Below are 15,278 nucleotides of genomic sequence, written 5' to 3'. Positions count from 1 at the left end.
TCTAATAACAGCATAACATCTATGGTCAATAATACTGTAGCATGTGCTTGAAATTTCCTAAGAGGGTAGGTCTTAAGTGTTCTCAACACAGGATCCCTACTCTTATAGGGGCTCATGATGTTAAATCTGAGAAGAATCTAGTTTTCAACTAGCATTAGCAGCCATGTGAGACTAGGAAGATTGCTAAGCTTGGCTAGCAGCTATGGACATAAACTAGTGTTTATACATTACTAAAATACAATACTTTCTAAGTGGTCCATACCTTCAGAAAAAATTATTGTGAAAAATTAAAAAATACATACGATTCAATTTAAAAACTCAGTACTCTCATCTAAAGATAATGGTGTCACATTTTAATGAATATCCTCCATCACTATTTTCTAGACCTTTATACTCAATATGTTATTTATAAAATAAAATAGTGCCTTGTAGATTATTTTTTCTACTTGTTAGTATATCAGAAATATATTTCCATGTCAGTGAATATGAGCTACTTCCCTTCCAGTGTTCTTTTTTAAATATGTTTTTATTGCTTTCAGAGAGAGGAAGGGAGAGGGAGAGAGAAAAATAGAAACATCAATGATGAGAGAGTCATTGACTGGCTGCCTCCTGCAAGCCCCCTAATGGGGATCAAACCTGAAACCTGGACACATGCCCTGACCGGGAATCGAACTGGGATCTCCTGGATCATAGGTCGATGTTCAACAGCTGAGCCACACCAGCCGGGCTCCAGTATTCGTTATAAAAAGATTACAATTTACTTAACCAGTACTCTATTGCTTAATATTTATATTTCCCCCATTTTTTGCCTTTATAAACTATACTGGTAAACATCAATTTACAGATAAGTTTATACTTTTGTCTGATATTTCCTTAGCAATGTTTTGCATAAATCCTCTAGGTCCATCACGTGGTGTGTGTGTGTGTGTGTGTGTGTGTGTGTGTAATGGAATATTATGCAGCAATAAAGAGGAACAAAATCTTGCTATTTATTCTTTATTTTTAACTTTGTTCATGGTCCTATTTTCTGGTCAAAAGTTTTAAACATTTGTTCATGAAATTTAATCTATCAGTGTTTTCATGTATGATTTCTTTTGTGAGCATTTATACGTTGGCTGATGGTCTTCCTCTGTTCTGCAGCCGGTATGCTGGGCCAGTACAATGTTGGTTACTGCAAACATGATACTCCTCATCCCAAGATGAAGGGTAAACAGAGGCACTACTTTATAGCGGCTGAAAAAATCCTTTGGGATTACGGTCCTGAAGGCTATAATAAATTCAGTGGTCTTCCCCTAAATGTCTCTGGCAGGTAAGTTTTTTTAAAAGGTGTTTCTGAGCCTCTTATAAAAGCGGCACCTGTTAGGCTTTTCCCTGTGATCTCATAGGTGACGTAATGACACCACTTGAGGAGTTCTGAGCCCTGGATAATCTACTGGAATTGGCACCCTATTTATTGTTTCAAGATTTGCTGGCTAAATTAAAACACTAGATTTATTCATTCATCAAACATTTCTTGAGCACCAACTATGTGCAAACTGCAGTGCTAAGTGCCATGAGCAATACTAAGCTAACAGAGAACAGAACAAGGCCTTTGTACATATGGAACAGACAGTTTTAAAAAGGAAATAAGAAAGGACTCTTTTCAAATGGCAATGAACTGGCCAAGGAAGGTACCCTTTTCTGTTCAAGGACAACCTGCTGTAAGTTATGGCCCCTTACCCACAGTGCCTTTCCTCCCTACACAGTAAAATACTGTTTTCCTTCAAAATCTAACACTAATGTCACCTCTTAAGAGAGGCCTGCCTTGACTCCTGAATCACAGTTAATAATTTTCTCTCTTGGCTTCATAGTACATAGTATGTTTAAAATTGAATCTAATGATTCATTACATGGTTGTGGACTGCTGTTACTTCTTACTGTAGAATCATATGCAATGATGTCTGTGAAAGCATTTAAAAATGTACAGTGTGATACTAAAAAGTGTTGTTATTACCCTATTACCCTTTTTATGTTAGAGGAAATGTTTTTAAAATTCTCTTTGTGGTCAATAGATTCCCTTTGTTTTTTTCATTATAAATTTTATTCATTCATTCATTGTTTCACCAAAATGATGCACTTGATCCTTATTAAAAGAATTTGTGTGAACCATATATGAAAAACTCTGATATCAACCTTCTCTATAGACCAGTATTTCTCCATAAACAGAATAATGAAAATAAGCATTGAAAATTTTGTCTTAGCAGCCTTTTGCAGAATATGAAGCACCTTTTAAAATCTGAAATTATATTAAGATTTTATGTATGTTAAATGAAATTAAATTACACTCAACAGATATGTAATGTAATATATGAAAGGACAACATCCTAAAGTGACATGAGGAATGCAAGAAGATCTAAGACAATGGTCCCACCCTAAGGTGTTGAAAGACCCTGTATGCACAGAAGAGAAGTAACTTTGCAAGTTACAAATAAGAGTGAGTTGTTCAGGCAGTCAGCCCTCTGGGCATTCAGAGAGAACAGAGATAGCCAGGAACACATCACAGAGGAAATGGGACCTAAGCAGGGTCATGAAGAATGATAGAACTGATACAGTAGTGAAGAGAGAAAATTTGAGATGCAGGGGTTAATGGAAAGAACCAACCATGTAGTGGAGAGTGATTGATCATTCTGATGGTAGGTGGGGAGATTTGCATAGGTGAATGGGCATTTGCATGGAGCTATAGGGAGAGCATTGGGACAAAGTAAGCTGGATATCAATTGCAGAGTTCCTTTAATCCTCATTTGGTTGGCAATTGGGAGCAAACAAAGGTTTTACAGCTGGCATTTGACTGCGAAGGTTGCCATTTTGGAGATTAAGGTAGTAGTGTGTATGCTGAGAAAAAACTGAGTAAGCTGAGCCCACGTGAAAGAAAGGGTGGAGAGTGTGCAGTCAGAGGGCCATACAATGGTCCAAACACAAGCTGATGGGGGCACGAACCGGGGCCGTGGCGGGGGAAGGCAGGAAAGGAAAACATGCTAAAGGTTACAAAGAAGCAATGGAGAAAACAAGGGGGTAATGCGCGGGTGACTGCGAGAGGGATGGTACCACTGACAGAAATAAGATAACCTAGAGCTAGTACTACAGAATTTATAGTAGTATATTTCACAACTTTGAAATTTAGTATTTCATGTACAGAGCTTGTATGATCACTATCCATTAATTAACTATTTGATTAACTAGAGACCGCATTCCTTAATCATGCCAGAGATCAAAGAGCTTACTATATGCAGAGACTATTCATATTGGCATCAGCAGGAGATAGAGGGCTGCTTATTCTGCAAAGAAACCAGTTAGCTCTTTGTTACTTTGTAGGACACCGTTCTGGGACTCCAGCACCGGTAAGTAAGGGGACCTGTGCCTTCTTCGGTTGCTGGATCTCTGGGGAAGGAAATGCAACGGGAAAGAAAAGAAAAGAAAGAAAAGAAAAGAAAAGAAAAGAAAAGAAAAGAAAAGAAAAGAAAAGAAAAGAAAAGAAAAGAAAGGAAAAGAAAGGAAAAGAAAAAAGAAAAGAAAAGAGAGAGAGAGAGAGAGAGAGAGAGAGAGAGAGAGAAAGAAAGAAAGAAAGAAAGAAAGAAAGAAAGAAAGAAAGAAAGAAAGAAAGAAAGAAAGAAAGAAAGAAATGAGCTCGCTCATCAACCAGCTTCTGATGACTTTTAATGTTGGTTGACTCTTCCTGGGAACTTCCTTGAAGCCTGTGTGGTCTCTTCTGGGGAGATGGGTGGGTGAATGGGCTAAAGATCAGAACACCAAGCTCCGCCATTCAGGCAGCTGATGGGTAGGCAGAGATGTGTTCTCAGTCAGGTTCCTGTTCTTTCCACAGTGACTCCGAGCTCTACTTCACGCAAGGGAACAACAGAATAGGAGGAAAATACTGGAAGGCTCAGTACAGAGAGTATGTGGATGCAACTTTTACTCGAAGAAAGAGACTCTCTGAGGCAGAAGCCCATCTTGGAATCCTTGGTAGAGTAAAACCATTGGGCATGTTTTGAGAGGGGGAGGGGAGATGTTTATGCCTCTGCTTGAAATGACTTCTTCTCTCGCCTGTCTTCATGTCTCTCTACTTTCATCCTCCTATCCCTCCTCTTCTGGATATTTCTCAGGCCCAGTCATCAGAGCAGAGGTGGGCGATACCCTGTTAGTGACCTTTGCCAACAAAGCTGACAAAGTCTACAGTATTTTGCCCCATGGCGTGGTCTACGACAAGGCCTCTGATGCAGCCCCAAACATAGATGGTAAGTCTCGGCCAAAGCTCAGGGGGGAAACAGGATGAGTGTGCAAAGGACTTAGAACTGGACAGACCAGGTTCAAATCCTGGTCCCTTCACTTACCAGCTCAGTGAGCTCGGGCAATTATTTCAATTTTCTAAACCTTTATTCTTCTCACCTATCAATGCAGATGATGGCACTTAGCCCACAGGGCTTTGGGAAGCAATGGAGCGAATTCAGGACAAGGTCTGGCCCATAGTAGGTTCTCAGGAAATGTCAATTCCTTTGCTTTTCCCCCAGAAATGTAATCAATCTCTAAGTGAGCTACATTCACAATCACTCCCATTCCTTTTTTTTTTTTCCTATATTGTAACTCCAACCCTAGAAAGTGGTGTGGTCTGTATAAAGAGAACTGTGTTCTCTATGATTTCAACTGGTAGGAAAAAGAAAGAGCATATGAAGGAGACATACCATCAGGTTTTGATTTTGTTTTTACTATTGTTATCTATTTATTTATTTTTTTATAAATAAATTTTAACAGATGTCCCCCTTTTAACCCCACCGATCACCTCCACTCCACAGCCATCCCACCCCCAGGCCCTCCCCACACCAATGTCCACGTCCATGGGCCATGCCCATAAACATACAAGTTCCCCACTTCTTCAAGGTGAAGAAATTTCCTGCTGTAGGTCACATGGAATTCTGTGGGCAAAGGCTGAGGGAAATATCTGATTTCCAATGTTTTGTTGACATCAGACTCTTACGCATAGCCCGGCCGGGCGTGGCTCAGGGTTGAGCCTCGACCTGGGATCCAGGCGATCAGGGTTCAATTCCCAGTCAGGGCACATGCCCGGTTGTGGGCTTGATCTATGACTCTCTCATCATTGATGTTTCTGTCTCTCTCTCTCCCTCTCCTTTCCTCTCTCTGAAATCAATAAAGATATATTTAAAAAAAAAATCTTATGCATAGTCTTTGCTTTGTATCTACAGACAAATATTTATTTTAAACCAGTATTATGTGCTTATCAGCATGTACAGCTTCTCCCCATCAACAGTAGGTAGCACGGGTTCTCTGCACATAAGGAAGGCAGCTTCTGCCCAGCGCTGCAGGAACCATCCTTCCATTCATGATGCTGCTCTTGGGAAACTCTGGGCCTCCTTGGACCTTCCCTATCACTACATGGATGCCCGAGCTAGTTCTTCACATCCCAGTGTAAGGCCAGGCCCATCCAGAGCTGGCTTTGTGGTGATGGTGAGAGGACAGAGGACAGAGGATGAAGGGATGGAGGAAAAGTCCTCTTCCCCAGGCCCATCCTCACCCGCCCTGCTGCAGCATCTCCTGTACCTGCACACTCCTCTTCGGTTAAAATGCTCACAATGGCATTTTGTATGTTTGCAGAAAAGACACTAGTGACAACCCAAATGTCTATATTTTCTACTGTTTAACTCAGCAAATTTACTGGGTAACTTTTTTCAGAGCTCTGGACAAGATGCAGAGAGCCTCAGTCTAGCAGGAGAGATTCAATGCGTTCATTTGCCATAATGTGAGGATTAAATGCACAGTCTTAGGAAAATAACCCTGAGTTTGAATACCAGATATGCCACTTATCAACTTTGTCACCTTGGGCTTTCTCTTACCTTCTCTATCTTGTAGCTATTTGGGTTAGTTCTTAGATTAATCTTCAAGATTTTATACTCTTTAAAGATAGGTCCTTTGCCTAACTTTTTAGGGCCAAGTATAATATATTCCACATAGAAGTCACTCAATAATATTATATGCCTTTACATTTAATTGCTAAATGGGCAACTATCATTCTTTTAATATTCTCTAAACCTGGTATTTGAGTAAGAAACGGTATCTACAAAGATACTAAATGTAATCTATGAAGAAGACAATCTTTTGACAGAAGCTTCTATCTCATGAAACAGCAGACTGTGGCAGTGGCTTCCTTGGGTAGATACAAAAGCAAAGTCAACTGTCCTGCAAAATATATCAGACAGAGACACCCACGGCTGGAAGACCCAATCTGACAAGTTTAATAATGTTCTTGGCTGTTGCTTTGAGTAATTGTTTCATTTGTCTCCTCAGGATTTGTGAAACCAGGGGCACATGTTAAACCGGGTGAAACCTTCACATACAGATGGACGGTGCCTGAAAGCGTAAGCCCAACAGCTGACGACCCTCCCTGTCTGACCTACCTTTACTTCTCAGCAGTTGAGCCAATCAAGGACACCAGTGCTGGCCTTGTAGGGCCTTTGCTAGTCTGTAAAAAAGGTGTTCTCAATGCCGATGGGACACAGGTAAGTCACCAAATGTTAGCAAGTTCTTCCCAGGCTTGTATGGAGGAAAAATCAGTTATATGGCTCGATATTAGATCACAATAAAGAGTCAGTTACAAAAAGCAATTTCTCCTTCTTTCTCCTGAAACTGACTTCTACACAATGGAAATTTTTTAAAAATTTACATTCTGACATTCCTGACTCTCAGATGCCCACCCAGAAACCCAAGATTTCTGCTTGTTGGCTGGCATTTGGTGGGTCTCTCCCTGTGCATTGCTTTGATTCTGGAATATTCTGAGATCTACATGGAATGCAAATTGGGATCCTTTCTTCTTGGACAAGGTTTCTCAAACTTCGCCACCCATTAGAGTCACCTGGGCCCTTTTAAACAGCTTTGATTCATGTGTTCCAGACCAATTCCATCAGAATCTCCGGGTGATTCCAATGTGTAGCCAGGGTTGAGAACCAGTTAACTCATCACTACAAACTGGAAGTTAATCACTATGGACAAAGGGACAAGAAACATGTAGATAACTTCTGGCAAATCCCACCTTAGAGACTTGGATGGTAGCACTGGTTAGTGTGACAAAACATAGCATTCCAAGCTATGTCCACATGATATTAAACACATTGATGAAAAGAGGAAAATCCAGTCATTTCACTATTTGAAATTACTTCACCCATCAGAAATAGCAAGATTATGTATTTAAATGGTATGTTTTATAATGTTTGGCATTGTAAAGACCCACCCCTGGGCTCAAAGGAACTTCTAGGTAGAAGACACAGTGTCTTGGTCCACCTCACATACTCATTTTTCCTGCACACAGGAGCAATCCTGGAAATGTCTATTGGAGGTTCATTGTGTCCCTGGACCTCTGAATGGCCCTCAATAAGGCTTGTGCAATAAGACTGAATGTTTACACTGTACCACAATAATCATACAAGGCAAAGGAGAATGATTATTCCTATTCTAAAGCCGAAGAAATGTTGAATGATATCTCAGGAAACACATGTAGTCAGTAGTGATAGCAAGAAGTAGAACATGGAACTTTGAGCATCCAACTTTGATCTTTTTTCAATATACTACCCTGCTTCCTACTAGCTAAACACCTGAACCAAAAAAAATTGAGTGCCAGAAACATTTTGTTAGGTACTTTTGATTTTTTCCCTGTTGCATCCATTCAACGGTAGCTTTGAGGTTTCCTAGAAGCATCTTATAGTCTCCTGGAGTTGTTACTTGAGCCAAATACCATTCGTGGTCAGTCCACTTACATAAAATCTTGAAAAAAATAATGGCATTAGAACCTAGGTCTGCCTGCTCCCATATCCCTTAACTTTAAAAAATATATTTTGACCCCTTATTTCCTCTCAATTTTTTATATTTTATTTTGAAAATGTTTAAGCCTACAGTGTTTCTTTCTATAGCCCACTATCTTATCTACCGCCTTCTAAAACACCATGTGATAAAAGCAGAAAATGTACAGGTACAGTCTGAGTGTAAAGCAAGGATTATCCACGTCTTTGATGAGGCGTTAGGAAAGCACCACAGAGGTGGGACAGCTAAGCTGGCCCTTGAGGCTGGATTAGGGTGGCAGACCATCAAAGTTAAGGGGTACATGCGTGAAGGACAGAGGCCTCCAGAATACAGCAAGTTTAGATTGCTGCAAGGAGCTAGGCCTCTCTTTAGTCAAAGTGCCAGGCGGGAAGGGCCAAGAGATGAGGCTGTACAGGCAGGCAGGGAACCAGATCACTGTGGCTTTAGGTTGTATTGTCCAGTTTGAGAAGAAGAGAGATGTGATCAGATGACACTGCTGAGGAGCTCTCTGGAGCAAGCAGCAGGATGAAGGGTGGATTAGATAGGAGCATGTTAGAGAAAAAAAGACATTGGGTTGGACAGGAGATACAGTTGTCTTTCTGTTTCAGCTTTAAAGAAAAGATATTTCAGGAATTTGAGATGCTGTGTGGTCAGATATGCTCAAGTAGACGGATTAGGAATATACTCAGTGGGAAGTAATCCATGGCCCCTTCAATATCAACTCAAGTTAACATAATATAGCAAAGTCTCATGGGTCATCTGAATCCATTATTTCACTCATAAACATGTATTGGGTGCGTGCTTTCCCAGACTTTTTTTTTTTTTTTTGGACCTGGGGATACAGACAGGAACCCAAAATATCCCTACAAAGCCTACATTGCAGTGAGAAAACAATCAAACAATATAAGTTTATGAACAAAATGTAATTTCAGGTAGGGATATGTGCTATGAAGAGCAAAGTAAGGTAAAGGGGACGAGTTTGCAGGCAGGGTGGAAGGTGAGTGACTGTTCTGAACAGTGTGGTCAGGGAAGGACGCCCTGAGAAGGTAACATTTGTGCAGAGAACTAGGTGGAGTAAGGAAGCTGCCCAAGCAAGATCTGGAAGAACCTTCTAGACAGTGGGAACAATACATGATAAGGCCCTGAGGCAGGAATGAGTGAGGTTGGTGTGTTCAAGGCCAGATGTCTGGAATAGGCGGGGGTGAGTACAAGGGCATGAAACCAGGGAGAGAGAGGCCAAGGCCAGGACAGGGAGGCAGGGTCCAGAGAATAGGACAGTGACAACCAGCCTGACAACAGTAGTATCAGAAGGTAAGAAGTCTCCTGGGCAGGGACTTATTTCCCACACGGGGAAGGAGAAGGGCATAAGGAGAAAGATGAATTTTTTGGGTGTGTAATAAATTTATCAGAATCATCCTCAGAATCCTGATTTACAAAATTACCCAGGAAATCTATGGCTGATGCTGATCTTTCTTTACTTCATATTAGCTTTGAAAGTGAAACAGGGCTAGGAATTCCTCCAAGCTGTACTTTTCACATATTCATTTCTTTCTTCCCTGTAGAGAGGGATAGACAAGGAGTTTTACCTGCTGTTCACAGTCTTTGATGAGAATCTGAGTAGGTATCTTGATGAAAACATTCAGAAGTTTACCCTGCGTCCCTTCAGTGTTGACAAAGAAGACAAGGAGTTTGTGAAGTCCAACCGAATGCATGGTATGAAAAATGACTTTTCCGCCTGTAAAGAGAAGGGTGTCATTGCATTTGAAGTGAAAATGTCTGGAATGCTTTAAGTATCTTAGTTTTTAGTTTCTTGGATATTGTGTTTGGGTGAGTAAACTGGTTCATGGCTCCAGCCTCATGAGGTATGGTGAAACCTCACTATCTCCCAGAGAGGCTGTGACCTTAATACTTCTAAAACACTTCGTCAGCCTTAGATGAAACAACACAAAATTTGAACTACCAAAGGTCACAGTACCTCGTAACTGTATAAAATTACTGACAAAATGCCCTCCTTGGGTTCGGGATGACATCATTAAGTTTGTTAACCTCAATGATAATTGGAGGTAGTCACTATTCGGCAAAGCACCTCTTATCAAGTTGTATGAGTGCCTGTCTAAAGAGTTAATTTGTAACATACTAGCCATTCCTATTCCAGATCTTCATTTAGGAGGAATTACTTAACTCTCCTTTCCTGCAAGAGTACAAACTCAAATGCCTCCAAGAGTGTGCAGCCAAAAAAAAAAAAAGTAGTGCCTAAAACAAACACTGTAATACAGATAACAGGTGCTAAACTGTTTGTCTTAGGACCAAGCGTAACATCTTTTTATTGCCTTTAAAACATTATGGAAAAATAACAAAGCAGCCCTTAATCTACCTGCTCCACAAGGAAGTCCAAAAAAGTCCAAGGTTCCAAGTGATTCACAGCAACTGGACTCCTATGGTCCCTGATGCTCTGTTCTAAGAGTTCCCGCTGGGGCCAATGGAAAGCATGGACTCATGCATTTTCATTATCATCTTCCATAAAAGGTTTTGTTGTAACTGAACACCAAGTTTGTTTGTAACTTTCCAGTGGCCAATAAAAATAAAGGAGACTAAACTAGAAATGAGGAAACAGCAATTCCTTGGCTGAGAAGATAAGTTGCAAAAGAAATTTATCATAAGAGAGGACTGTGTATAGAAAACATTCAACAACCTAGTGGTCCCATCCTGGTTTGACACTGTGACATGTTCTCATATTTTAGACATGCAGAATATGTCATCTTAAAAGTAAAATTCAAGGAAAATAACGTATTTTAATTTGAATTTTACATTCATTATAAATTAAATTCTCTCTCCAGTCTTGCTTACATGGAGAGGGAGGAAGAAAGGTGGCAACAATACCGAAGAGAAAGTTCCTTACATGGTATACAGTGCTTTGCATTGCACCTATTCTGTCATTTATATTCAAAGGTGTTTGCTGAATGAATGAAGGAATATTCCAGAAAGAGAAGCATTAGAGTTGAGTTCCAGGGCAAGAGAAGATTCTTCACCAGCCATCCAAGGACTCAATTATTACAATGCTATCTCTTTGATATTCCATGGACAAGATTTAGATAACATATTTGCAAAGCATCAGCAAAGATTCTTTTTTTCAGAAAATGAGATGTTTTTCTCAGAAGCCCCAGGACTTCTTGGAATTTCTACTGATAATTTCAGACATCTGAGTAAAATTACCAAGCACCACTGGTTCTGTAGACACAGAAATAAGAAGTAATTTTGTTTGGCAATGGGATTATAATAGATCATGCAGAGTATAATAGTTGTTTTTTTCCCTACTATGGAAATTAATAAGAATTGGGAGCAGGGATGGAACCTTTATCTCTCTAATGGACATCAAGCATGAGACATAATTATGTGCAGTTGCCTCTCAGACTGTGGTGCTCAGTCAAGGCATTCACTGCCCGCCCCCCGCCCCCCCCCCCCCGAGGGAGAATATGGTTTTTAAATTCTTCTCTATGCACTGCTCCAGGTAGTCCCTATCAATGATTGAGGCTAATGTAAAAGATTAAAAAAAAATTGCATTTTTGGAGATACAGAGGGTCTTCTATTTAAGTAAGGAATATTCCAAGTTCTTTCAGTTATTTTACTGAGGTAGGAAAAGTTATCATAAGGCAAAATTATTTACTGAAAGTCTACCTTCTTATAAACTTAGTGTTCCCCTTCCACACACTCCCCCTAAAATTCCTCTCCACTGACCAAACAGCCAATATAATGCCAATAAATTGCAAATCTTTCAAATGATGCAGGATCCAGCTAGAAGTCTGACAACTTCTAGAATCAAATGCAAAGCATTGACAATTAAGGATCTGACAAAATTAAATGAATTAATAACTGAGAAAGAGACATTTAACAAAGGAGGTGACAGGATAAGAATCTCAAAAGAAAATGGTTTTCATATCAAGAGTTTTAGAGAAGACTTTGGGGAAATTGGTAAAGTTCATAAATATTTTTACAAGGATGATCCTTTTTATAATCTGCAAAACTAAAATTTAAAATGAAGAATAGCATATTATACCATCAAACAATTTTATCAGGAAAAAATTATGCCAGAAAACAATGTGATTTATCCCTTATTGATTCTTAGAACTCATGCATGCCCTTGTATATACACTGTTAAATATAACATTTTCACAATTTTGGTATATTTTCATTATTCATTGTTAATTTCAGTTTCCATTTGAAATTGGCTCACCAAGTGACTGTCCCCTAGTACTATTTATTCTCTGATAATAAGGATCTTCTGTAAAGAGCTTGAGCACTTGAACACCTCATCCCCATACATGCTGATAAGCTTTCACTAAAATTATGTGTTTTGGGTATATCTACAAAATTATAGTGGGCTTTGACTACATCTTTCCTTTCATTTAGCTATTAATGGCTATATGTATGGCAACCAGCCAGGCCTAAACATGTGCAAAAAGGATAGAGTTTCCTGGCATATGATTGGAATGGGCACCGATACCGACATGCATGGAGTTTATTTTCAAGGCAACACCATCCACCTACGAGGGACTCACCGTGACACCCTGGCCCTGTTTCCTCACACTTCTACAACGGCATTTATGCAGCCAGACCATGCAGGTAAATTTGGCAGGGCCGTCCCAGGTGACCAAATTTCTATCTTCAGGCATATACTCTTAGGGTCCTCCCTCAGAAGAAATTGGTCAAATTTGGGCATTCCAGGGAGTGAAGAAAGAGGTACAGTCTTGATTAGACTCAGAGAATCCTTCTTTATTCCAAACACATAGTGTAAAAGACAAAGGAGCAGCATCTAAAATAACATTCACGAAACAGAAGTTGGAGTCCTCTAAATGACCTTGCTGTACAAATCCTAGAAGAATGCTCTTGATTCATATTCATGAACAATTTAGCCCCAAGAAAGAGGACTTTTTTTGTTGTTCTCTTTAACCACAAACATCATTTTAGTTTCTGCTCTGAAGCATCTTACCAGGCATGGACAGCCCAATGGATGCTTCTAGGTTATGGACATGGCCTGGTTTGCCTTGTCTAGAGCTTGATAGTGGCCTTTTGATGAGTTACTTGGGGGCTTCTCTATTTTCATTCTGTTGGGCTCCCTTCATTTCCCCAGAGGATAAACTGCACTGGGTCTGAAGTCCATGGAAGGCCCACTGAAGTGCCAGCACCTGTCTCTTTTTTCAGAGATTTCCAAGCCAATTAGACACACGAGGCACTTTTATAAGAGATATAGAGCAACACGTGGCAGCATATGCTTACCATGAAAAATAAGGTTAGCAAGTGCTCTGGGCTTTCAACATGTTTCTACGCCCAACATTTTCATTACCTTTGAAAAGAAGCCAATATGCTACTCAAGACAAGTACTTGACAACTCTGCCTCCATCGTGAATGGATGTTTACTTCTTTAATTAACACTAAAATTGTAACGTAGATGCCTCCTGGTGCCATTGGTTAAGAACTTGAGGTTTGGACTTCAAAACCTTTGCCCAAAAATTGCCTGAGAGTAGGAGCTCCATAATTCTTGCCTTGTAAACGTCTAGGATTCAATCTTTCTATATTAATATAATTGTTCAATTATGAATCATTTAAACCAAGGGATGCCTTAGGCACAATGATTTCTTTTTTAAAACATACTCTTCAAAACCAAAAAGGGGAGGGGAGGAAAATAGCCAAATAGCTTTAATCCATTGAAGCAGGTGTTCAAAGCTAGAGCTGGCTGGGATAATTTTAGAGACTTGGCTACTTATTCCAGTGCCAAGAGTATTACTCATGTGTCCTACAGGCTTCTAAAGAGCTTCATGACAATGGTTTCCTGTTTATGTTTGGTGGTAAGTATAAACCTGTGACTACTTAAAAGCTTGCTCATTTCACCCATTCCTGTCCCTTATCTAACATCCAAAAAGTGCCCCAAACGTGGGCAGAGTAGACTATAGTCTCCAACTCAAACACTTTCTTTTTCTTTGTTTTAAAACCACTCTATTGAAGTATGATTGATATACAAAAGCTGTACATATGTAGCATCTACATTGGAGATTAGCCTGCATCTCTGAAACCATCACCACAAACAAGTCCTTAAGCTCCTCTTTGTTCTGAGAGAAGATAATTTCTTGACTATTGAAGAACATGATGAACACAACATATGCAGAAGAAGCTCTTCCCAAGTCTGTCCTCAGAGGTGGTTTCCCTGCGGTTTCAGAGGCCCTTCGTCATGAGGGTCCTCACCAGTGCTTGGGGGCACTAGGGTACCCACTGAACTAATGAATTTTGCTCATCCTGAAGGGACAGCTATCTCTGTGCAGCGTAGATAGTTAATGAGAGTCATAGTAAATACTCACCTCAAAGAACAGAATCGACTAGAGGAAGAGATTTATTGATCCAATACTTTCACTGAGAGTTACTATCTTCCAACAATTTTGTTTTATATGATTTTATGGTGAGTTCAATTAAGATATGTCTACCTGATGCCAATGCATCTAGAAAATTCAGTTTAAAACATACACAATTCTCAATCATACATGATTGTTGGCTCTATGTGGGGAAATCTAGTTGACTTTTTTTTTTTTTACTTTTCATCTGGCATAACGTAGACCTATCATGGGTAATGAGACTCTCCTGTGTGCAAAGGCTTATTGCAGTAATACATTTGGCTTTAATAATAATACCTTACATGTGTATGGCGCTTTATAGTTTATGACATCCTTCAGGGCAAATACGTGACTTTAGAAATGTGTCCTGATTTGAACTTTGTCTAGGACATTAATCTTACAGGTAATTAGTTCTGTTTCAACTGGGCTGGGCTAAGATAATCATACCCATCTGTGATTTTCCAGGAGCGACTATCTTCTAATAGGTGTGCACCACAGGGAAGACCCAGAGAAATCACTTCCTGGCAGCAACTATACAAGTTTCACTTTTCCATCACAAATGAATCTCAGATGGCATTTTTCCCTTAAGTAAATAAACTTAAAGCAATTTATTCCCCTTGGGGTCTGATTTTGAAATACTATATTAAAAAAAATGATGTTTTTAAAATCTACCTTCCAAGTCATTTATTTTGGAATAATATATGTAAGTTTGCTAGCAAACCAAGAGACTTTGCTGTGAGCACCACACCCAATGCCAAGCCTTTCTCTTCCAGGTATTTTCAGGTTGTTCTGTTCCACCATGCACCACTTCGTCAGAGGCATGAATCAGATATATGAGGTCAACAGCTGTGGCAACAAGGACCCTTCAGAGCAGCCCTACGGGATGATAAGAACCTTTTACATCGCCGCTGAAGAGGTAGAATGGGATTATGCCCCTAACAAAAACTGGGAGTTCGAAAAGCAGCACTTGGACGCAGGAGGGGAAAGGTACCACGGGCGAAGCCACGCCGCTTGGGTGGGATGGCACGTGCGCTCTAGGCCTGTATCAGTGTGGAGGCC

At 40.0% G+C, this 15,278-nt stretch overlaps 1 protein-coding gene across 1 annotated transcript in view; it reads left to right on the top strand.

The window, feature by feature from the left end:
• The window catches only part of HEPHL1 (hephaestin like 1), a gene marked incomplete at both ends in the record, with an annotated part of 60,527 nt that overhangs the window by 24,427 nt on the left and 20,822 nt on the right, over nucleotides 1-15,278 (top strand). Inside the window, 7 exons of the mRNA XM_081153631.1 lie at nucleotides 1,141-1,309; nucleotides 3,860-3,999; nucleotides 4,140-4,271; nucleotides 6,334-6,545; nucleotides 9,402-9,552; nucleotides 12,247-12,459; nucleotides 14,993-15,206. Coding sequence (XP_081009757.1) covers nucleotides 1,141-1,309; nucleotides 3,860-3,999; nucleotides 4,140-4,271; nucleotides 6,334-6,545; nucleotides 9,402-9,552; nucleotides 12,247-12,459; nucleotides 14,993-15,206 — 1,231 coding nt within the window. The remainder of the gene's footprint in view (nucleotides 1-1,140; nucleotides 1,310-3,859; nucleotides 4,000-4,139; nucleotides 4,272-6,333; nucleotides 6,546-9,401; nucleotides 9,553-12,246; nucleotides 12,460-14,992; nucleotides 15,207-15,278) is intronic.

The sequence above is a fragment of the Miniopterus schreibersii genome (genome assembly GCF_964146895.1).
Source record: "Miniopterus schreibersii genome assembly, chromosome: 12".
In the NCBI taxonomy this organism is placed as follows: Eukaryota; Metazoa; Chordata; class Mammalia; order Chiroptera; family Miniopteridae; genus Miniopterus; species Miniopterus schreibersii.
This window is presented reverse-complemented; position numbering and strand designations above follow the sequence as displayed.